The following is a 24,411-nucleotide window of genomic DNA, read 5'->3' on the forward strand; positions in this document are numbered from 1 at the left end:
AGTGCTCGTGCTCACTTTGAAAGCGTATCGAATTTTAAAGGGAGCCACATCGAAGTATCAATATAGTGTAACTATATCATTCATTAATTCAGTCATTTACAAGGCTCCTTTTTACTGGCACGCCCTAGACTGCTTCAACGCAGAGCAACGTGACATGCTTCTCGTTTGGCTAGCAGCAGATTTGGTACTCTATCATCAATAGATGAAGTGGGACAAATGACCGCGGGCATACACTATTGCTATGACATCCTTAGCTGGTTTTAACTGCATGAAGGAGGATAAAATAGCCTTGTCTAGCTGTAATTGTAACCATCGGCTATGTGAGCTTCGCGTAACGCCGTCGATCTGACTTCTTTGCTTGTTATTTGGAAAATGACAACTTAGAAAGGGGTGTCTATCATACAAAATTTAATGGCCTATAGGTAAAATATGTATATGTATAGGTAATGTTTGAGGTCTGGAAGATACTTCACGCAAACCACTGACGGCTATGTTTAAGACATATTCTTTATTCGAAGGTGTACGGGTATTTGCATGGATAAAACTAGCTCACTACGTGAGTAAAAAACGTACTCTGTTGCTGGGGGCAAAAATCTAAGCGCACAAAAAATCATATGTGCCGTTGAAACATGTACTGAAACGGATTCTCCGAAAAATACACCAAACGGGGTTTACCCGATCATAACTCTTTTGGAGAATATTCAACCAAAGAAAAGGGACATTGTGCCTCTTTCCTAAATTGAAAATTGACTGCTGCTGATGCAAATTTGTCATTTAAAAACAGTACCGTGGGGTACTGAAATAGGCATTCTATCCTTCGTTCGCGAAGGGTTATATAGCCGGTGGTGCCAATAAATAGATTGGTGTGGCAATAATTGCAATAGCCCATATTATTGTGTGAGCTTACCGATTAGATACCGGCTGTACTTTGTCCATGTCCATAACACTTAAATCACATATTGGAGCTCGCTTAAGCCAGCCGGTTGAAATGGCCGGCCCCTAATAATCCAGGGACCAAGACTCAGCTTGAATCTTAACCCCCCTGTTACCAACGTCATAAGTTATGACATAGTCCAAATTGTACGTCGTAACTTACGACATAGTGTTTTCTTCATATTGGAGTTGGCTCGGAAACGGCGACCTGATACTGAAATCAAATCAAATTTGGGGCCGATCGGATATAAGGCTGGAGAGGTTTTTGCTGCACACACAAAGACAGTACGAGGAAAAGGGTTCAAGTGGACCTTTCCAACTGTCATCATTTGATGAGTGGCCAGAAGTCTTCGGGCACTCTCAGCCATTCCAGATTTTGCCGGCTGAGACGTAAGCAAACTGCCGGTCTCTGTGAGCGCAAGGACCAAAGCTGAGGCTCAAGCGTCGGTGTCAGCGCCCGCCCTGGATCCGCGCCTGGTAGACTTCGGCCACCTGTGGCGCCAGCTCAAGGCCGCGGGGTGGCGGTCGAAGCCTCCCACCGGACTGTCAAACGATTGGGCGTACGTCAGGCCGTCCAGCGAGGTTCCTGCAGAAGGCGAGATTGTGCTCTACGGTATGTTGTGCTATTGCAGTATTACTATGCGTCATTTCTAACTTGGTTTGTGGTAGGTGAGAGAGCGGTGGTGGAGCACGCGATCACAACCGGACTGATTCAGGATGAAGAGGACAACAGCAGTGGCGAGGAGAGTGGAGATAACGGTGAGGGCAAGAGCGGTGGGGGCGGTGAAGCTGAGAGCGGTGGCGGCGGTGAAGCTGGGAGCGGTGGGGGCGACAGCGGTGATGGAGATATGGTGCGAGCGTCGCAGATTGATTGCAATGTGGCTCTCTCGGCCAACACAGTCGACGCGCTGTTCGAAAGTGACAGCGAGGACGATGGCACACCTGCGTTGTCGCAGAACGCGGTTGGGAGAGCTTTTGGGCTATCCCCGCTACGTGCTGACGCGGTGCATGACTCAGACCAGAGTGTCGTGATCGGAGCTTTCCAGCGGCTGCTCTCGGAGACGGAGCCCGACCTAGACTCTGAGGACGACACGGTGGAGGAGCCGAGAGACGCCAGCGAGGGTGACGACGCTGGAGGACCAGTTGTACCACGCGATCCAGCTGATGTAAACTTGATGAAGGCTGGAGATCTTAGAGAGGAGTACGAGAGTCTGAGTTCAGGCTCCGACTACGGCCAGTTTTCTGACGACGACGACGTGGAGCCTGTCCGTCCTGATCCAGACGAGGACGAGGTATCGGACGACGAGGAGTCGCCCTACATGGATGCCGCTTTCATTGAGGCCCTGGGTGGCACCTTGTCCATCGAGCAGATGGACCAGGAAGCGCTGCGAAACTTTGCCTGGAGCGCGCCTTCGACAGTTTTTGCGGACGATGTGTCCTGCTTTCGCGGATTGGTGCAGGAGACCGCCCATCCAACACCAGAACTTTGCTCGAAGAAAGAATCACCTCTTGAATTGATGTTTTATTTTCTACCGAAGCGCCTGTGGATGCGGATCACCAAAGAGACGAACCGGATGAAAAGGCAGACGGTGGACCATCGAGCGCGTTATGAACGATCGCGGACGTCTAGAACGGAGAACATGCGTACACTTCGTGAACTTCGACGCCGTATTCGTCGGGAGAGCGACTACTCACCGCGCGAGATCTTGTGCGTTATTGAACTTCTCGTGGCTCATATGTTGAGCCCCACCCGACGCTTTTCGCAGCACTGGGCAATGACCGACGATGGTGCTTTAAGTGCAGGTGCGTTCGGCAAGTACATGAGCCGGAACCGCTGCACGTCGATCCTGCGCGATCTACACTTCGCGAACAATGACAGCCCGAACCGTCAAGACAAGCTGTGGAAGATCCGTGACGTTGTTGATGTACTGCAGGAACGGTTCCTGAGCGCGTGGAAGCCGCCGAATATCATCTCGTTTGACGAAGGTGTCTTGCCGGCGACATCCAGACGCAACACGACCAGGATGTTCATGCCAGACAAGCCTCACCGCTACGGGACCAAGATGTTTATGACATGCGACTCGTTGACTGCGTACTGCCACCGGTAAGCGACGAATGTTTTTTTGTATGATTTGCTAGGTCGTAAGTTATGACTTGATGATTTTGACCGTGCTCTCAATGTCGTATCTTTCAGGTTTGAGATCTATGTCGGAAAACGCCAAGCCAGCAAGTCTGCTGCGCAGGCATATGACCGTAAGACGGGCGCTGCAGCAGTCATCCGCAACCTGAGCACTGTTCTAGCTGGGCATCGTGGCTTCCGGGTTGTGGTCATCGACCGCTTCTATTCGTCCGTAGCCCTCGCCATCCAGCTTCTCTCTATGTCAATCTACGTGATCGGTACGATCATGACGAACCGCCTGGGCTTCAACCGCGACATCGTAGCGGAGCATAAGACGCGACCAAGGCGCATCGAGCGTGGATCCTTCAAGTTCGCAAGATCGACGGCAGTGCCGACCATGGTTTCGTGCCTCTGGTGGGACCGGAAGCCGGTCCACTACCTCGCGACAGGTGTGTCCATGGCAGAGGACAGGATCCAGCGGAACCTGAAGGGGCTCGGGACTTCGATGTTCAAGTGCCCGAAGTTGGTGACGGATTACCAGCGCTGGATGGGAGGAGTCGACGTGCATGACCAGCTCCGCCTCCAGTCCTCCTCCATCCAGCTCTCCTTCAGGTTCCGGAAGTATTATAAGAGTCTTTTCCTCGGACTACTGGACCTGGCGCTCGTCAACGCGTACCTCACGCATAAAGAGGCCAGTCGGCTCGCCGGCGAGACGCCCATGAAGCGATACGAGTGGTTGAGCATGCTGCACAAGCAGCTGCTACAGCTCAAGGACGAAGACTTCATGGCAGCCCCCACTCCGTCGCCAGCAGCACGCAAGCGACGGCGCCCTGCATTCTCCGGGCACACGCTCGTGCAGTTCAACGACTGGGTGACTGTGAGGGGCGGCATCCAGAAGAGGCGTCAGCGGTCGTGCAAGGTGTGCTCGCTGTATCGAGGCGAGCTCAAAAAGTCGTTCCAGACGACCTACTACTGCCCGGACTGCTCCAACGGCGACGCCAAGTTCTACCTGTGTGGCAAGGCGCGCAGAGGTGGCGACAAGACTTGCTTCCAAGTGTGGCACGAGGACTTCGCGTGCGGTGACAGGATCCCAGCACACCTTGGCAAGCGAGTCGTGCTGCGCCGCGCTCCCAAAACCGTCGGCGTCCGCAAGAAGACTCGTCGTGAGATTCTCCGCGAAGACAATGAGGGTGCTGACGAGGAGGCCGAACCGTGAATGCGAAGGGAACGCCAGACGATGAGGACAACTAATCCCAGCTGGAGGCCCTCCATAGTTATCCCCCCTGACGATGAGTGTGTTCATTGCTTCATAAATGTGACGTCCTTTACCATATGCTCTGTGTCTGTTCCTCTTTTAGCATGTCAGTCATCGAAAAGCCCTGCTCTATGTGTGCATTCGCTTGCGTCTTCCCGTTTTAATTTTTATGTTCACTCTTACAAAGTCGTAAGTGTCGGTGTCCGTGTCGTTTGGGTCATCCTTACGTCGTATGATATACGACGTAGCGTGTCAAAACCTTTGAGAACGTATACCTCCCATCGTTTTGGATAGGCAAGTGGAAGATACAGCACCATACAAACGCGCTGGTAAAAGCTACGCCGTAAGTTATGACGTAAAATTAGTGGTTCACGGGCTCATTTTGCGGTAACAGAGGGGTTAACATACGCACTTTCAACCATACCTGAAGCCCAACTCCAACCTCCAAAAGGCTGCCCGCTCGTTCATCTTTAACCAACCATCAAGTAGACAACTTCTACTTCCGGCCGTGCCACGACCAGTACGACGAGGTGATACTCGAGTACTTTCGTTGCAGGTGCGGCTCGGTCCGGGAGCGTGTTACAGGTACACGAGCCTGATGCAGCATATCAGGCGTGAGCACCCTTCGTACACTGAGGAGATGCAGGCAGGTACCCCTGATGAGACTGGCTTCACTCGCTCACTATGTCAGCAACTCCGCGCAGAACACGGATGACTGGCTGGTGTGGATCATCAAGTGTGACCTGCCGGTCTCTTTATGTAGAGCCAGCTCGCCCGACGGTTCGTTAGCTGCCGATATAGTAGTTTTTTACGTAGCTGACTAACATATTAAACTGTGTACAATGTCATCCAGGTGGCGCCTATCTCTGTAGAAACGCTTCGGTGTGCACTGGAGAGCGTGACGCCCGCTGTTGAGGGTACAGTCGCGACGGGAGAAATGCCGGACAGACTGGCCTCGTCATCGACGGGTGGCCGAGCATTATGTAGCGGTATTTGCCTGATACGAGGTGAAAGACGATGTATGGTGCCCGTTGTTATGCATGACCCTCTCGTTAACGAAGAGACTGACGACCTATCTGCTGCAACGCATCAAGTCCTCTTGTCAGGAATGCTATTGCGTGACTTTACCAAGAGGCTAGATCAGTATGCCTTCCTCGTCGGTAACAACTTTTCTGTCAACCGCCGTCTAGCTACTCTCATGAGCATCCCGCTTGTTGGCTACGCCAGCCACAGGCTCAATCAAGCAGTGACCGCTTAGCTGCGCGAGCAAGCAGGCTATCGCTGTAGGGGGTTAAAATAGAGATGAGCTTTCTGCCGAGGCGCCAGTTTGAAGAATGATCCTTGGCGTCTGTCTAGTCCTAAAACAACGACTCCTACGGTGGTGGTTTCTGTGAGACTTCCTACGCCTACGTAGAAACACGGTTTGGATCTGCGCTGCATCTCATAAGTTCATTTCTCCACCAAAACGACAGCTGCTGGGACGCGCGTACTGTTCAAAGCACTGATTAACCTGAAAGTAGTGACGAGCAAGTACTATCTTCGCATGTTGCCGAACAAAGTAGTAGGATATCAATAATCTATTGGGATAATGTGCTGGTTTCAATAATGAATTGTGTTTGTACTTGGTATGATCACCAATAATTTATTATCTTCCCATGCTAGCAATAGATAAACATGCAATTTTTGGCGGCCCTACGTGTAGCAACCGATTGTGGTACTGTATCGGTCGGCAAAAAACGCTATAAGCTTAGAATACTGAAAAATCGACTTGCGCGGGACGCTATACGCAATATACGGCGATGCCAACGCAGTAAATTACGTAGCTTATAGGAAACATGATCCCGTGCTAAAATTTGTTTAAGCTCAACCTTCCCGAGACAGCAAGCTAGCAGACGTCACGCGCATTATTGTTAGCACAGGGCCGTAGTGATGAAGCTGCATTACTCAGGGAGAAGTAGGAAGGCATCGGATTGGCTGTGTGAGGCTGAAATCGATTTGACCTAACTGGCCAGTTTGCTCAATCCAAATTGTGTTTGATTTAAGATATATCAAATCACGGTACTCCTTTTTAATTTTTGCTGAACCTCAACTAAAGATTGCGAAAAGTCTCTGATGCGATCATGTTTGGTTTCCCTCCTCAATTTGCTAACTTGTAAGAATCCATTCGAATGGGGTAAAATATAGATGAATTCGCTTGATATATGTATTGCATGAATCTGTGTGTGAAACACAAGACAGGACATACCAGTTGGGCTGCACGGTTACTTCGTAACTGTCAATTTAAAATGAGTGTCATACCGGAATTAGAGTCACTCAAACTTTGGAGCTGTAATTAAATCCAGATTTAAATCGAAAAGTTTTGAGTTTGGATCTAGTTATTAGTGTCACTTGGTGAGGGGAAGCTTCGATATACACGAACGTGCTTTTGGAAGATCGCGTATTGTAAAGCATTGTGCATTCGCTGTTGTCTGTGTTTTTTTCGCTTCGCTTGGTGTCGCTTCTCTCTCGAACGAGGTACACGCCACGTGGAGGAATTAAGCCGGAAAATGATCAATTTCCCGTTAAGGCGGGGTGGGGGTTCTACTTTTTTTTGATCAACCGCTCCTTTGACCGACCACTAACTAGCTCATTTTTTTTTCTAGCGGAATAACGCGCTTCGACCACACCCTCGCATTATCTGAGGCAAATATATGACCCCCTCCCCCCACCATTTCAAGTTGGCCGCTATAGGAAACCAAGGCGTCGCTCCGCCTGATGGCGGATCTTTGTGCGCCCCCCACTAAGTAGGAACAACATCGAAATACTCAGATCTACGAATTCCAGCAGAGCACACGGCAGCAATGATGCCGAGTGTAATGGAATCATTAATTGCTGTACTACCAATTGAAGAAATTAGAAGAGAAAAGATCCCCTTTGTCACATTATTGATAAGGTCAGCTGACAATCGCGATGAACAGGAAAATTATGGCTCCAATTTTCTCTCGTTTAACTAAAACCGCTCGCTTCGGAGCTTTGGGATATGATCGCGTACGTCGACAGAGGTGTTCACTTTCAGAACCGACCTAACATTGGAAGCTACAATTGCACGATCAGGAGTCATGTTGGAGAATCCCACCCCGAAATTGTGGTGCTCGCTTCGAAGCTGAAACAGAAAATCGCTAGATATTCACAGCTGTGGGGTGTCACATCTCTGGAAAGACGTAGTACTCCTCTATATTCCTATTAAGCGGCGCTGTCAATACCTGCGGCATTTCCTGATTTAACGTTTCTGGTGCAAGTAGCGAGCAAAGTCATCCGAAACTGGGCAAATCTAAGCGAAAACAAAAAATGCTTTTCGTTGTGGTTGCACTTTGTCGTCCTCCTCGCTGGATGCCTATTGCTCGGCACACGTCAAAGCCGTGCCCAACGCGAGCTGCCACTAAAGTGACAGAAATATCGCAACCTGATTGGAGTAGCATCTAGGGTAGTGGAACGTGATTGGACAAGAGCTTCAATTCGATCTATAATGGGATCATCATGGAAGATAATCATGACACGTGGCGTGTACAATGTATGCAAGCGTTTCCGTTGCATCAAGCATTCCCATTGCATTTGTCTTGCTGTTCGTAAATACCGTTCCCGTGGCATGTGTATACATTTCCTAGTGTTACACAGGAGGGATAATAGGAGCAATTCAAATAGGAGGTAGAAAGCAGCTAGGCATATAACTCAATCAATCTCTCTATCAAATTTATATTCATCTACTCACATTGACTACACGCCTCGTTCGCAAAAATCGCAATTGGTTAGGAGCCCAATCTACGCGGTCAGCACCGTCAAGCTCGTGGAAGACATCTACTTTTACTGGGAGTAGAACATGCGGTTGAAGCTCGCCCGGAATGGTCTGCTTTCAATCAGAGTTTGACTAACCTCTCAATTACCAGGAAGCACATTGGGAATAATAAAAAATAGAAGTTTTATGTCAGCAGTTTGAAAATACAGCGCCCGCCAAATCATTAGGACCCCCGATTTGGCGGGACACGTTTGACGATATCTCGGCTTGTAGCCTGTGTTAGGGGCTGCTACTTTGATATGTTATCTCTATTAGACTTAGTAAGATGGCACTCGTGTTAGCAACTTAGATTTCAATGTGTCTGGCAGCGCTGGTATACAAATTCAGGATTTTGGCACCAGCGCCAAATTGTTAAGACCGCTACCTTTTTATAATAGAAAAACACTTTTATGAACAGACCATACAAACTTCTATTAAAGTTAGTACTTAGTCAGTCCACCTTTCTTCTGGATGACCGCTAAACAGCGGCGAGGCATCGACTCTACCAGCTTTAACAAGTACTCCAGCTGAATCGAGTCCCATGCAGCCATGATTGCTGCCTCCAGATCAGCAACGTTTTGGTACTGGCGGCCAGTGCGTCCACTTTGGCCGCCATCGCCGACCAAACGTTCTCGATGAGGTTGCAATCTGGCGAGCGAGCTGGCAATACCATGCTGTTGATTTGCTGGAATACAAAATCAACACCATAGTTCGAGTGAGCGAAAGGAAGTAGATTTTTTATATAGCGTTACCTGAATTCTGACGTCCTTGCAAGATACCCAGCTTACTCTTCCCTGCTGCGATTAAAGCGTCCCACACCATGACGCTCCTTCCTCCATTTTGGTGACGCAAATAAGACCGTGAAGGCTGGTGCATGTCCCGCCAGTAACATTTTAAACCGTCAGGGCCATTTAAATTAAACTTCTTTTCATCTGAAAAATAGTATAAATCCAAGCTTCTTAAGCAAAAAAGGAGGAAGATGTTAGAATACAATGTAACTGCAAAATAAAATATGACTAGCTTACCAGGCTTCAGTATGTACTCTTCCGCCCATTCCATGCAGCTGCCGAAGCCCTCGTTCCGTCAGCGCTGGTTGCCGCCCAGCCCTTCGCTGCGCACCGCTATATTCTTGTCCTTCTCCTCGCTCTGCCTTGACTGCGTTCCGGACGGACGTGCGAGACCGGTCTGTCTTTCTGGCGATCTCGCGTAGCAAACTCCTCCGTCGTAGAGACCGACGATGAACCAATGTTCTTGCCGGGTGAGGGCCTTGCCGTTGCCCATTCGAAAATGAAAGGCTCGTAGCCTCAGTAGTTCAGGTAACAGCTCGTTTCCGCCAACCATCTACTTGTTTTAACCATCACTCTTTTAATATAGGAGTTTGAAAGGTATGTTCATAAGAGTGTTTTTCTATCATAAAAAGGAGGTGGTCTTAATAATTTGACGCCGGTGCCAAAACCCTGAATTTGTAAACCAGCCAGACACATTGAAATCTAAGCTGTCAAACACAAGTGGCATCTTACTAAGCCTAATAGAGAGAGTATATCAAATTAGCAGCTCTTAACTCGGTCTTCAAGCCGAGATATTGTCAAAACTGTCCCCCCAAATCGGGGGTCTAAATGATTTGACGGGCGCTGTATTATTACGTGTTTTCTTGGATTTAAAAAGCTCTAAGAAAATCCACTATTCAAAACGATTTTCCGCCCTATTGCCTAAGAAAAATATGGTTGTCGGTGACTTGTTTCTACAAATGGTCCTAAAATGTAGGACATTTTTTGGGATGCAGACCGTTTCTCTAACTGCATTATCCCCCTTTGTCCCCCCCTTAGGAGATGAGTGGCACACCACCTTTGTTTAGCTCGCGTCTCTCGCGTTCTACCGGTTGCTGTACAAGCTATCCACCACATTGCCCACTGTATCAACGATTTTCTTTTACCCAAGATCATCGACGCTGCGGTTTATAACGATCTCCGAACTGTGGTCCGCGTCTACGGGAATGTTCGACCTTGGACCTTTAAAGCGATGGATGGGGCAGCGGCCCGAGGCCGTCTTGACGTTCTCCTATGGCTTCGTTCATTCCCGGCGCGATAGTTGCTCGACCGAAGCTTTTACTGGAGCTGCGGCTAACGGGCATCTGGACGTTCTCGTTTGGCTTTACCAGTTTTACCGTGATTTGGGTCATCCTGTCGATGAAATGGCTGTAGCTGCTGCGCATGGACAACTGCGAGTGGTGAAAGCGATACAGAGATGGGTGTCTTTTTTAGATTGTGATATGGCACTGAATTCTGCCGCAGCCAATGGTCACGTAGACGTGGTGGACTATTTTCTCACGAACGCATATCATGGAGTCCAGTTCAGTCTTGGGTGGTCTTAAAGGGACGCTTTTCTGTTAGCAGCGAGAAACGGACGCGTTAACGTCTTGAAATTTATACTGGAGAAGTACGTATACCATGTAGGCGAGGCCTTGATGATAGCTGCAGAAGATAACCAAGTAGAGACGGTCAAAGAGATATTGGACGCTGGACGCGGGACATGCGTAGCGCGTTTCGACGCCTATATCGGTGCTGCAGCCATTTCCATCGCCCCCTATCACCGACTGGAAATGGCTGCACTTCTAGCTAGTAGGTGTAGCGCGTTTATCATTGGAAGTGCGCTGGTGAAAGCTGTGGAAAGTCAACAACTAGAGATGGCCAGGATTTTTGCAGCCAAAGCGTATGCTAGAGGAGGCAATGGTCAGTGCTGCAAAGAACTATGATGTTTAAATTTTGGAAGTCCTTTTTGAGTGTAGCAATCAAGATATGGTCGGACGAGCAATAGTCAACGCTGCGTCCACTCGAGAACTTCTAGCAGCAGAATTATTGATGCGAAGCTGCAATCCGAAGTTTTCCCGACATTCTTATTCGATCTGTGAAAAATGGAATCGTGGGGCTGGTAAAGTTGCTGGTAAACAAGGTGGACACACAAGCTTTGGACTCTGCGTTGAGACTTGCCATCAGATATGGAGATTTAGAACTCGTAAGAGTACTGCTGAATGCGAGCGATTTGTTCCTGATCAAGTTTGCTGAACAAATTGGACACGTCAAGGTGACGAGGTTACTGCGAATGCGAGCCAGAATCGCGGATGCAGAACTGCAAAACGGCCCAGCTACCGTGGTAGATAGGACATCCCGCAAACGATCTCGTCTGACATGAAACCAAAACTACTGTCAGAGTAGTAAACTTTACCAGCCTGGCGAAAATCCGACGTCAGGCATAGCGGTCTCCTTTACACAGACATGGAACTACTGTGAGCAAGTGTAGCGTGTGCATTGGAGTCAATCCTTGAGGTAATGGTGAGTGAGTGAACAAGAAGAACAGAGCGAAGGACAATATCTTTACTAAAAGAATAACATAAACACCGACGGTCGAACTACACGTAGTGATTTAAAGTTAAATCGAGCAGCCTAGTGGTGGTGATGTGAAGCAATGGGCTCGTTTAACGTTAGAATGTTTCGTAACTGAAAAATTGTTGGGGGCTGGCAGCTTGCAGCTGGAAATTTTCGATTTGCGAGCGCTGGGCTCGCGAAAGCGTCACGCCAGCTCATATGAAATGATGGGGCTATAATAGTCGACTACTAACGGGTGCTATCTGAGATTGAAGTGCGTTGGTCTTTGCTGAGGTCATAGGCGATAGAAATATAAAGATATTAGGTGCGACAACTTGTTATGCATGGTGGCTATGCATTTAATCCTCTAGCATTGAACTCATCATTTTCCAACCAAACAGTTCTCTCTTAGATCATACCGATGTCGTTCGATGTCGGGGACTGAAATAAACTGAGCTGGCACTTGGACGAAACTTGACTGGCATAAGTCGGGCCCGGTGTCACGGGACCCTTAGCTTGGTTATTGCATGGCGTGGCGATCTCAACGTCAACATGCGAAACGCGGTATTCAGGCTTCGAAGCTGTTGCCTTGGCCGCTCTACGCGTAGCGAGTCGTTGGCGTAGCGAAGACCACGCAGCAAATCCTCGGTCGCGTACACGAGCGATAAAGCTCTTGACTTGCTGCCAGCGGTTGTTGCCGAAACTGGAGATCACCGATATTTTGCTAGTAGCAGGCGGCTCATCCGGATAATCTGGTAGCGGGCTGCCCAGTGCACTCAGCGTAGTCGCTATCAACGCGTTGCTGTTCGCATCTGCGTTGGCGTCGTAGCTGGCGCTCATTGTGACAGTCGAAAGTCGGTGACGGTATGCGTACACGCGCAGCATAGTGAAGGCCACAGCAAAGACCACAAGCCCCGCCAGCACTCCGACGTAGATCGCAAGCGTGAAAGTTGGCAACTGCGTCTGGGAGTCCATGTTGCACACTGCCGAAAGCTCCACAGCAAAGCATCGAAGCGTCTTATCGCGCTAGAATACGCCCATCCGATCGCAGCGAATAGAAGCCCTGAATTCCTGGCCTGATAGGCGATGGCCGCCGACTGACGCTCATGTAGCTCATCGCCGTCCCACCCATCTAATGTCTGTGGCGCTGAAATGACGACCTCTGATTGGCCCAGCACGTGGAAGTTAGTATTTCTCATTAGCCTCGATAACAGCATACGAAGTGTCGTAATATAGACTAGTTAGGTTTGCCACACCATTCCGTGGGTCCTGCTTGCGTCAAACAAAAAACGCCCACGTTCAACCTCATAGTAAGAGGCCGCAGTATCTCATTCTTCGAACCACCGGCAAGTGATAAAGTCTCCAGTCCGTTCGTCATGGTACGTGAGAGCAAAACTGCCACCACTAGTACAGGTGCGCCCATCCCGCCCAACGGCCTCACGGCGTCGGCCACTGCCGGGCCTCGTGGTCCCATGGTGCTCGAAGACTTCGCGTTTATCGACCACATGGCGCACTTTGACCGAGAGCGGATCCCGGAGCGTGTGGTGCACGCCAAGGGAGGCGGCGCCTTCGGCTACTTCGAAGTGACGCACGCAGACATTACCCAGTACTGCAGCGCTAAGCTCTTCAACCGCGTGGGCAAGCGTACACCCGTAGCTATCCGTTTCTCGACCGTAGGAGGCGAACTGGGCAGCGCCGACACGGTGCGGGATCCGCGTGGCTTCGCCATCAAATTCTACACGGAAGAAGGCAATTGGGACCTTGTGGGCAACAACACGCCCATCTTCTTTATCCGCGACGCCATCCTCTTCCCGAGCTTCATCCACACGCAGAAGCGTCTACCCAACACGCACCTGAAAGACGACGACATGATGTGGGACTTTTTCTCCCTGCGTCCGGAGACACTGCACCAACAGAGCTTTTTGTTCTCCGACCGCGGCATCCCTGACGGCTTCCGCTTCATGAACGGATACGGCAGCCACACGTTCGCCAATGTAAACGCCCAGGGCGAGACCGTGTACGTCAAGTACCACTTCAAGACGGACCAAGGCATTCGCAACATGCCTGTAGACAAGGCAGCGGAACTCGCCAGCTCCGACCCGGACTACTCCATCCGTGATCTGTACGAGGCTATTGCTAACAAGCAGTATCCGTCCTGGACACTGTATATCCAGGTCATGACCACCGAACAGGCGGCTAAAGAGAGCGTGAACCCATTTGATGTGACCAAAGTCTGGTCTCACAAGCAATACCCGCTCATTGAAGTGGGTCGACTTGTGCTTAACCGTAACCCGACCAACTATTTCGCGGAGATCGAGCAGATCGCCTTCTCTCCGTCTCACATGGTGCCGGGTATCGAGCCATCGCCTGATAAAATGCTACAGGGTCGTCTGTTCTCCTACCCGGACACTCAGCGTCATCGTCTGGGTGTCAACTACAACCAGATCCCAGTGAATCGCCCACTGAAGGAGCCCCAAACGTACCAGCGTGATGGCTTCATGGCTGTCAATGGCAATATGCACGACACGCCCAACTACTTCCCGAACAGTAAGAATGGTCCACCTGAAGACACGACGCTGCGTTACCGGGCCTACGAGGGCGACCACGTTGTGGTGAACAAGTACTTAACCTACGACGACGATAACTACTCGCAGGTGGGAGAATTCTACCGCAAGATCTTGGATGCCGCGGAACGCGAACGACTTACGGACAATGTCGCCGGTTCGCTGGTGAACGCGTCCAAGCCTGTTCAGGCACGTGCCATTGCGAACTTCACTAAGTGTGACCCACACTACGGCCGCCGTGTGCAAGAGAAGGTAGACGCATTGGCGCAGCAGAAGCAACGTGCTGTGCCCGAGTCGTTCCCAGCTCCGTCTAAGCTGAGCCCGCCTCGCAAGGCGTTCGTACCGGCACCACCGTCGGACGACGTGGCTCCGCGATTGTAAGACTCTTGCCAGGTTGAAGTTCGTGTAACGTTAGCCATTTCAGTGATTGCAACGAACTGGGGGATGAATTACTACAGTACTTGACAGAAAAACACAAGTGTTGTTGCTTGCGTTTCACCCACTAAAAGCGAAGCCATCTCATGCTAGCGAAAAGTAGCGAAGGGGCTTAGTTCCAACAGGATACAGTAATGGTTGCCGTGGTAACTTGTCACCACATTTGAGAGGAATTTTTCTCGTGGCAAATCGATGCCATCGCCGATGATGCGAACCTGGTTGGCGTCCGCAATCTCTACATACATCGTTTCGTACCTTTGTGCATTTATTTATTCGATTGGTTTTGTCGAATCGGGCTTTCGGCCAATGTGAAGCCTTTATTGCGGCCTTTCATTAGGGTTGCAGAGAAACGGTTTTGTTTCACGCATAAAAGGACAGTTGAACCACTTCGTTATATAGTACCCTTTTGAAAATGATACGTAGTGAGGCTTATTGGGAGTTGATTTATTAGTAAAAAGAACTTTAGCATCTAATTAATGACTTTATTTCATACAATATAGTATCACAGTCAAATCCGCGCATACAAGCAGGTTCTTTGAGAAACTTGCCAAGCAACACCGAAGCGCCCATAAGTCATCTCGCCGACTCGCACTTCCTCCTCTTCCCATTCGAAGTTCATGCGGGAGCCCACACACCGCCGCACTACATCAGAGCTGGATATGAGCTCCATGCGCCGCATCAGCGACGCGCTGCTGCTGGCCCAGAACCGCGCACGCCGCGCCACGGACCGCGCAAATCAGGCCGAACAGTGCGTCCTTTCACGGCATTTCTGATAATTGGCGTCGTCTCATCTTTTGTGCTGTTGTACTACAACTTATAGCGTATTGGGTCTCGTACTGAACCAAGTGGACGTCCCCCGACTTCGTGTGGACTCACTGGCCGACTGGGAAATGCTACGTGCGGCTGTTGCCTTCAACCCGGTGCCACGACGAAGAATTGGCGACGTGGAGCTCAGTAACTTAGAGGACGCGTCGCCTGTGCCTTCTTCGTCTTCCTGCGTCGAAGATGTTGCCAAAGACGTGGTGACCAACTTAAACGTCGCTATGAGCCATCACACACGCTACCTTGAGCAATTGACGCTACCTACAGTGCACTTCTCGCTTTGGAATTACAAGGACGGAGGTTTCTTCAGCCCCGTCCACTTCGTGGCAGGCCTTCTGGCTGGAGTCGTAGTGGGTGCTGTCGTGACTAAGCAGTGGCAGCTACAATTTGTGCACTCGCGAGTGGAGAGTCCGTCGCTCTTTTCTAAACTGGCAAAGTGGTGTAGTCGGCGTGCACCCGCACCCGGCACACCGTGGCATCTCATGCCATTGCCGATGGACGAGTACAGCTACCTCATGCACCCCGCGACGGTCGAGGTGGCGTAAGATTTGACACAACAGGACAGAAGAATATGTATGCCAAGAACCACGGACGACGCTGGACTCGATCTGGGTCTGAATAAGCGGTAGCAGTCGCACAATTTGATTTGATACGATTGATACGAAAAGTACATGTAGATTAGCGTTAGACCCTGTTTCGATCATTTGACCTGTAAGTTGTTTAGCAGTTGTTTCCTTTGCTCTTATATTTTTTTCTCTCTCTTTCTGCTTTTGCTAGGTGTCTATCGTTGACTGTGCTCTCCGCTCTCTATACAAGAAACGCGTCGCAAGCAAGCACTTGGGAGTGCAGCGCGTATGATGATCAAGACGATGCCTCACAGGCTTTGGCCGTACCGGTATGGCTTCTCCTGAGTGAGCAACGGGGGCTGCTGTGACGAGCGCCTACCTGTCTCTCTGCTCTGTCGCATTCACGGCCACATCCCCAGCCATCACGACGCTGCGTTCTCCGCCACCCTAGATGGAGAACTCATTAAAGCTACTCTTGTCTTTCTTACCCTTGGCTTTAGCTTTAGCTTTCTCTTCACGAGCGATTCTCACAGCGGCGGGCTCGGCCGCTTTCTTCTTCTTGCCCTTGGACTTCATCACAGCCTTGATGTCCACCACGTCGGAAGTTGCAGTCTCAGGCTCGGCCTTGACAGGCTTTTTGCCCTTCTTTTTTTTCTTTTTCTTGTCCGACGAACCGGCGGAAGGCGTTTCGGCCTTGGACTCTTCCTTCTTATCGTCGTTCTTGGGCTGGGGAGCGTCGTCCGTCTTGATGCCGAGATCGGCAAGTGCGGACTCGAATTCCTTCATCTCCAGCTCCTTCTTCTCCTTCTTGGACAGCGTACGGACAGGAGCGGCCTCTTTCTTGGGGGCTGCAGGTGCGGCAGGTTTCTCAGGCTCTTCGTCCTCTTCCTCCTCCTCACTTTCGCTCTCGCTGTCCTCTACATCTTCCTCTTCCTCCACGGCCTCCTCAACGACGGGGGCGTCCGGTGCATGCATCTCGTCGTCGCTATCGTCGCCCCAAGCGGACGTCGACGGGTTGTTTACGAAACTGGCGAACATCTTGTTTTGCTGCGGCTCAGCCGTCTTTTTCTTGCGCTTCTCTGGCTGCAGCGCCGAAAACACGTTGCTCTGTGTGCTCATACTGGGCTAGATGGGGGTTAAAGTGACGGATTGGTATGCGCAGGACGCGGCCAGATCCTGGATCTGTCTGTGCAATGAAAGTGGACGAGTGGAAGGGGGGACCGGTGGATACCGATCAAAGATAACGTGAATATCGCACTGCGTGCTAAAATATTGACGATAGGGTTTGAAAATGTACAGCTATCCATTGGTTGGACCTGCCAACTGTTGGCGCGACAGGATTGGTTGAAAGACGCGGAACTTAAATCGTCTGTTTGTAGCCAGCTCAAAACGCACGTGACGTCGGCAGAAACTTGGTCACTGCGCCGCTGCGATCTATTCCTATCGCTCGTTGCTCGTTGGCATTAGTATTTGGCTCAAGCGAGCCCGCTGTCCCAGCTTCCAACCAACACGCAAGAGTCGAGTGTGCAGAAGGGAAAAATAGCCGTCAATCAGCCGCCCCGTCCCTCGGGGTCAGTCGTAAGCAGCCTCCGTTTTTCGCTTCTATTTTAGCCTTGGCCTGCGCGCGTGGCGTTCACAATCGGAAACGCAGCACGGCCAGTTGAGACCTCGTTCTGACCTCTGCTTGAGCGCTGTGTGTCATGTCGCGCTTGAAGGATGTCTACGGAGGCCTGCGGAAGGAGATGAATGCGACGTTCGACCGCACAGACATCGTGTCCGTCGTAAGCGGCGGCAAAGCCGGCTACGCGAATCTCAAGCACCTCAACGTGGGTTCGCCTGGAAGTGACGTCAGCGATCTTGGAGACACGGCAGACCTCGAGGAGCTATTGGCACAGGGATCCAGTCAAGGGCCGCAGACGCATCCGGGTATGTATTTTGCCTGCCAAGTCATAAATGATCGAATTAAAACTTTTAACTTGCTGCTTCAAACAGGTATTGTTTGCTGTGCCATCTTCTCGTTTTCCGGCTTCTTCTTGCTGGTAAGTAAGGCTCCAGTGGGTGGTCTGTGGGTTATTAGGTAAAGCTGACATGCTTGATTGTTACTATTTAGCTCATTGTGGGCTGCATCGTGAGCAGCAACTCGCTATACATTAAGGTTAAACCTCCCCATGGCCAGCCCAAGTCGTCGCTGGCAACAAGCATTTTCCTGGCAGCCTTCCTGTATCTGTGTGTCTTCGGCACCAGCATCATGTACTTCCTGCGTGCGAGACGTGCACAAAAGGTGTATCAGCTCTCACTCGACGTGCACGCCGATTAACGGGACACATTTAGTTAGGGTGATAGCGAGACCTTACGCGCTCGTCCAGGTGCACCGAATCTGTAGATTAGCAATGGAGAACGAGAAGCAACCGATAAAAATGAGCACAATACAAGCAGCAGCAATATCTAGAGCGACGCACGCACTTTCAATTCAAGAAATGGACCGACAACACAGTGATGCAGGAGCTACATACCCGTGAGCAACCAAGACAGGCGTTGTCCTCGCAGCCAATTAATTAACTTCATTTCCTGTGAGCTGGCGCCTCGTTGCTGTCTCGCTCATCGTCCTCTGCAGGTCCGTCATAAACGAGCAGCAAGTTCTTCTCGAATGCAGCAGCAAGCAATTGCTTGGAGACTTCCACTTTGGCTTTCTTCTTGCTGATAGCGTTGGCTGAGGTGATCAGTTCGCCATTCAGAAAGCCCGTGCACTTGAACTCGGTGACTTCTTTGTTAGGTGACACGTCTTCAATATCAAAACGAGCTTGAAGACTCCTACGCTGAGTAAGTTGGTTCAGTAAAGGCAGCGGTTCGAGTTGTCGCTCTAGCCAACTCACGCGTACAGGCAACTGAGGTCCATCGTCGACGATCTGTCGAGGCGTTTCTGGTACTTCCAGCTCACGCGTCTGTGGCTGTCCATTGGCCTTTGCACTCTTGAATCGCTCCAGATATGCCACGTCTTCAGGTGTCAATTTGCCAGCTACTTCCTTGTCGTGCCAGAGCTTCTCAATGGCGATTTTACACGCCTCGTTCTTCACAATTTTCTTGGCAGTGCCTTGCACATTATTTGCAAGCACTTTGCCCGTAGCAGCGTTCACAATAGTGCACTCAAATAGAGGCTCTTCACCCATGTCAGAGTTGTGACAAGAATGAATGTCGACCATCATTCTTTGTTTGATCTTCATAAAGTAGACGTTCAGTCTCGCAGCAGCAAACGTGTCGTCTTCTCTAGTCGGCAGCGGAGTATTGTCGATTCTCTTCTGTACCGCGTCTTGCAGTTGTTGCTCACGTTCTTCCTGCGACAATGGAGGGCGGCCTGACGCTAAACCTGCCGCCTCTGCAGCCATCGCAGCTTGCAGTTGCTCCGCTCTGATCTCAGATAGCTCTGCCTGCTCCATCACCTGCTTGCGTTCGGCTGCCTCAATCTCCTTGCGGAAGTTCAAAAACTGCGCCTTGTCCGGGTAAAACCCCAACGCCCTATCAACGACCTCGTTCGCTTCGTTAAAGCGACGCTCCATGAGCCGCAGCTTGACCATCGCGTACAGCGCCTTGGTGGACGTCTCCTCTACCGCCAGTGCCTTGGCTGCGTACTCGTTGATTAGCGATCGATCCTTCATTTTGATGCCACAGATCGCGACGTTATTGCACAGCGTCACGTATCTTTCTTGCATGTCTAGATCGTCCCACTCCGCCGCAGGGACAGTTTTGCCGTAGTATTCACTCTGCTGGTGCTTTAGCACGGCCTCCAGGCTCTTTAAGAAGGCGTTCTTTGCCGCATAATAGTTCTTTTCCTTGAATTTCGACTTGCCATCGCTTTGCGCTCTGTCCGCCTCCTCCAGAAACTCAGGAGGCGTCACATCGTCCAGATTCTGCAGCGTCATGGCTGCAAGACGCTCTTCTGCTGCACGAGAATACCACTGGTCCAGGTCTTTACCCTGCGCGTGCGAATGCGGCTCAGCGTCCCGCATATGTAAGAGTGTTTGTCGCACTTGTGGGTCCCAGACCCAGTCCTCGAACGAACGTGATGTGTCCCGCACGAACGTGAGTAGCAGCTCCTGCACACCGTGCAGAGGAAGCAGCGGCTGGAGGAAGCCCTGAGTCTGCTTGTCGCTCGCTCCTAGCACTGCGCGCAACCGCGCCATGTCATCTGCTGCATTCATTGACGAAGCGTGTCTTTCACTGTTCACTCTACCGGTATTTACCTATTTTCGTACATTCGCAATTTAGTGACGTCACAAATTCGGGAAATGTGATCAAGCGTGCCGAAAATAAGCCCGATTTTTGTCATAAACAGTCCTCAATTTTAAAGGAAATCGGCTTTGCTTTCCTATTTAAGTCAGTCGTAGCCGACAATGCTACGCACACTGTCGCCGATAGAGTAACACGGTGTTGCTCTGGGATTCATCGTGAGACCGACTGCACGTGAGCAGCTGTGTGGGGAAAGAGGGCGAGCCTCATCTCCGATGGCTTGTCGAACTCGACACTGCCATTACCGCTCGTCATATCACTAACGAGCCGTCGAAGATTGCGCTCGCCATGTCATGTCTTGCCAGACGAGCGAGCGAGGAGCTTAGCATATGGCCGCCGGATCACGGATCATACGTAGCACGTATGCAATACTCAAGGAGGAGCTCAGCCAAGCGTTTGACCTCCTCAGAATGAGTTCCGGTCGAGAGCGCAGTTTCTCGATCTGCAACAACGTAAGCATGATCAGCGTGCGCGGTACTTGGTCTCGTACATCGTGACTAATCCGATCGACGAGGCGACACAGGTCGTTACGTTCATGGAGGGGTTGGAAACTGGGTCGGTTAAGACCTATCTCTTCCGAGAGTACTCAAGCACTCTTGAAGCTGCGCTTTCTCTTGCGATGCAAGAAGAGTCTAGCCTAAAGCAGGCTAAGCTGCATGCGAACGTACCGAGTATGGCACGTCCGATGATGAGAGCGGGAGGTCCAGAGCTTATGTACCTCTCGAATGCTTCTGCTGTTGGACGCCAACAGCGTATTGGGGGACAAGTGCGGTGTTACCGATGTGGATACACCGGACACTTTGCGCGTGAATGCACAGCGCTTAGGCACTCGGCCAGGAGCCAACGTGACGATTCCGATCATCGCCACGTACAATAAAAACCGTGCAGAACCAATAGGCGTACAGGTATTGCAGTCACGCGTGTCTACAACGGACACGCGACTCAGAGGACTGCAGCCCCCAGCGAGAGGGATTCTCACTGAAAGAAGTAACATGACAAGCCATATATTGTCATCCTGAAAGTGACATCGAAGCGAGCAAACTCCCTTCGTGCTTTGGTTGACTCAGATGCGTCGAACAACTTTGTTCCACTGGAAAGCTCCCCGAAGCTGAGCTTCGAGGAAGTTGAAACATCTCGAAGTACACCGTAAGAGAGGAGAAGCGCGTAGTACACGTGTGTTTCCCGTCCAAACACCGTGTGTATTGGGCATGCCGGCATGATCCAGTGATCCACTGGAAGAAGTGTACACTAGTACACTTTGGACGCATCGCTACAGAGAGTGATGGTCCTCTCAGGGTTGAGCATGCACCGCAAGATGCATCCGATTCTACCGTTGAGGCAGCATGTTACGTAGCAGCCTCCAGTGTCAATCTACAAGTCGCAACAACTGAGGCAGTCGTTGAGTCTGTCTCATATCGGAAACCAGATTTAAGGCACGTTCCTACTTCGTTGAACGTATCAACGCTGGGAGTTGATCAATCAAGTATGGAAGAACTTCAAGTCACACACAGTGACTGCGACGGTAGTGTGTCGGTCCTGGGGACAGACGCATCAGATACGCAAGGGACTCCAGCTACAATCAGTAGCTGTGATGTTGGCGTGTCAGCTTCGGGATTTGACATAGTACGATTGGTTCAAAAATCACGAAGGGATCCGCCGAATGGCGTCGAGGTGATGACAGCGCGTCAGCTCCGGGAGCTGATGACGCGGCAAGCAGTGGTGGTGGTTGCAAATGTCCAACACTGAAAGCGTTTGCATGCTCGCGTGCAGCCGGGCTGCACGACGAAGCAGAATGTAATCAAGCCGGGCTTGATCTTTCGCGTCCGCGGAGAACTCCGCCGACGGCTACAACGGAAATCCGACCAAGGCCGGGTCTGGACGAGAAACATGTGAAGCGGGGCTTCACAAGAACAAACGACGGCACAAGCGACGAAAGCTCCGCAAGTCTTGGTCCAGGATCAAGGCGATGCGAGCGATGTCTGCTGGGCAGACATCGGAGAGGACGTCGTGCGTCAAGACGCTGAACGTCTTGACGTGGACCCATACTGGTCTCTAGTACCGGCCAATTCGATCGGAGAATCCTCCGACGAGTGCGTCGGAGCTGACGTCGCTTCCAGTCATGAGCTGGATGCGCTTCACGAAGGACTTGAACGATGGACGATCAAACAGATATGCATCCTTTCGGATGTCGAAAGGATGAAACGCGAAGCGGAGGAGCTGAGTCAACTTCATGCTGCGAATACCGCTGAGTGTGAGAATACTCTCAGCGCGAAGACGAAGAAGCAGTGCTTCGAGGAGCAGAGCTGGGACTCGTTGAAGTCGGGTCCCTTCTACAATGTCCTGCAGGAGCACAAGGATGTGTTCCTGGATAAGATTTCCGCGATACTTCCGCAGGACAAGGACATACAGCACGAGATCGACCTTGTGCCGGGTACGAACTACTGCGTTACGCGGCAATGACCACTGCCGCGAGATCAAGTAAAGGCAATCGACGACTTCTTTGGAAGTCTTCGTGAAGCGGGCCAAGTGCGAAAAATTAAAGTCCCCGCACAGCGCACCCCCGTTCTGTGTCATAAGTCACAGGGCGGATGGTGCATCGCTCGTGCTTACAACAAGCTGAACGATGCCACGATACCGGCGCAGACGCCGATGCCACGAAAAGATGTTATCATCGATTCGATGACCAGAAGCGCAATATATAGGGCTCTTGATCTGCGCGACGGGGTCTATCAGATTCAGATGCGTGAGAGAGACATTACTCTCACGGCGGTGAGCACTCCAAGCGGTATGCTTTTACAGTGGCTCGTAATGCCGCAGGGACTGAACAACACCTCTGCAAACTTCAATAGATGTGTCACACGTCTATTGTGCTCAGTGCGTGACTTCGCAACGATCTACTTCGACGACGTGCTCGTTCACAGCCGGGCTGTGGATGGGACGTCCCACGTTGAGGTGCACAAAGAGCACCTCAACGTGGGCTAGGGCTTATGCGTAAACATAAGATCTATGCGAACCTGAAGAAATGTATCCTCGGGGCAAGCGAAATACTCGTCCTTGGGTGTCTCGTCGGGAAGAACAGCGTACGACCTGACCCAGAAAAGGTCAGAGTGATCGATGAAGACAGTTCCTTGGACTTGCAATGTACTTCTACAAGAACGTTGAGAATTACGGGGGCACGATTTGCCCGCTGTCGCAGCTTCTGAAGGAAAAAGCTGGGTGGATTTGGACTGCTGAGTGTCAACGGGCCTTTGATACTGTCAAGCAGGGCTTGACTGAGGCGCCGGTCGTGGCAGGGGCTGGCCAAGATTGTCCATTTCACATCGTGTGTGACGCGTCCGATTTTGCGATCGGGTGCGCGTTGATACAGCACGGTCACGAGGGCCGTGATCACGTAGTCTACTATGAATCGCGTCAGCTGAGCATAACTACCCTGTACCTGACAATGACTCCTTTCCTTGAAGTATTCACTCGCGAAGCTCCGAGTGTATTTACTTGGGGGTAGACCATTCGTGGTCTATACCGACCACGCTTCACTGCGAACGGCAGTGAAGATTCCGTACATCTCGCAACGAATGGTGAGATGGTTATCGTTCTTTACGGTGTACGACTTCCAGGTCGAGTACAAACCTAAAGGTTGAATGTGGTGGCCGACGCTTTGTCGCGTCGACCTGATTTCGCTGTTAAGACAGCCGGCGCCAATCGGATTGGCGTCGAGCGAGTAAGTGTTCTGTCGTCGTCATTGATCGACGACGCAAATAACGCGTATGCGAGTGACGCAGACTTGAAACAATTGCTAGACTATGTCTTAGCACCTTCCGACACAGCACGTCGGAAGTTGTCACCACATCTGCGAGCTCGTGCACAATGCTATCGTGTGTAAATAGGACTGCTGCTTTACAGCTCAATGGACGATGATGCGGATCGCATCGTCTTGCCGAATGATTATGATCTGCGTATGCGGATCATGTACGAGTATCATGCTGCCCCTACGGCAGGGCGTCCGGGTCGCAAGAAGACGTACACTCTTCTCACCAGGGACTTCTACTGGAACCACCAGTACAGGTGGGTGCGCAGGTACGTACGTACTTGCGAGCTGTGCCAACGCATAAAGCCTGCTGCGTATTCGCAGGCTTCACTACAATCACTACCGACACCGTCGGAGGACTGGCGTTGTGGTCTTTGTTGACCAATTTAGCAAGATGGTTTATCTTGCTGCAGTACCGGCTGAAGTCACGACCGTGCAGACTGCACGACTGTTTG

The 24,411-nt window shown here is 51.0% G+C and overlaps 6 protein-coding genes across 6 annotated transcripts; 3 read left to right on the forward strand and 3 right to left on the reverse strand.

Annotated features, from left to right (window-relative positions):
- Positions 1-11,888: 11,888 nt before the first annotated feature.
- PITG_15247 (uncharacterized protein) lies at positions 11,889-12,455 on the reverse strand (the record flags this gene model as incomplete). The annotated part of the gene is made up of 2 exons (XM_002898649.1): positions 11,889-11,942; positions 11,985-12,455. 2 exons carry the CDS (start codon positions 12,453-12,455, stop codon positions 11,889-11,891), a joined length of 525 nt encoding a protein of 174 aa, XP_002898695.1.
- A 368-nt stretch (positions 12,456-12,823) lies between these two features.
- On the forward strand, positions 12,824-14,517 carry PITG_15248 (catalase; the record flags this gene model as incomplete). The annotated part of the gene is made up of 1 exon (XM_002898650.1): positions 12,824-14,517. One exon carries the CDS (start codon positions 12,857-12,859, stop codon positions 14,423-14,425), a length of 1,569 nt encoding a protein of 522 aa, XP_002898696.1.
- A 541-nt stretch (positions 14,518-15,058) lies between these two features.
- On the forward strand, positions 15,059-15,846 carry PITG_15249 (uncharacterized protein; the record flags this gene model as incomplete). Its single annotated transcript, XM_002898651.1, has 2 exons — positions 15,059-15,227; positions 15,300-15,846. 2 exons carry the CDS (start codon positions 15,139-15,141, stop codon positions 15,844-15,846), a joined length of 636 nt encoding a protein of 211 aa, XP_002898697.1.
- A 468-nt stretch (positions 15,847-16,314) lies between these two features.
- Positions 16,315-16,986, reverse strand: PITG_15250 (uncharacterized protein; the record flags this gene model as incomplete). Its single annotated transcript, XM_002898652.1, has 2 exons — positions 16,315-16,734; positions 16,822-16,986. 2 exons carry the CDS (start codon positions 16,984-16,986, stop codon positions 16,315-16,317), a joined length of 585 nt encoding a protein of 194 aa, XP_002898698.1.
- Positions 16,987-17,518: 532 nt separating this feature from the next.
- PITG_15251 (uncharacterized protein) lies at positions 17,519-18,827 on the forward strand (the record flags this gene model as incomplete). The annotated part of the gene is made up of 3 exons (XM_002898653.1): positions 17,519-17,793; positions 17,860-17,906; positions 17,978-18,827. The coding sequence occupies 3 exons, from the start codon at positions 17,568-17,570 to the stop codon at positions 18,182-18,184; spliced, it is 480 nt and encodes a 159-aa protein (XP_002898699.1).
- On the reverse strand, positions 18,429-20,063 carry PITG_15252 (uncharacterized protein; the record flags this gene model as incomplete). Its single annotated transcript, XM_002898654.1, has 2 exons — positions 18,429-18,787; positions 18,836-20,063. The coding sequence occupies 2 exons, from the start codon at positions 20,061-20,063 to the stop codon at positions 18,429-18,431; spliced, it is 1,587 nt and encodes a 528-aa protein (XP_002898700.1).
- Between the last annotated feature and the right edge of the window lie 4,348 nt (positions 20,064-24,411).

This window comes from Phytophthora infestans, genomic scaffold (assembly GCF_000142945.1).
Source record: "Phytophthora infestans T30-4 supercont1.35 genomic scaffold, whole genome shotgun sequence".
Classification (NCBI taxonomy): Eukaryota; Oomycota; class Peronosporomycetes; order Peronosporales; family Peronosporaceae; genus Phytophthora; species Phytophthora infestans.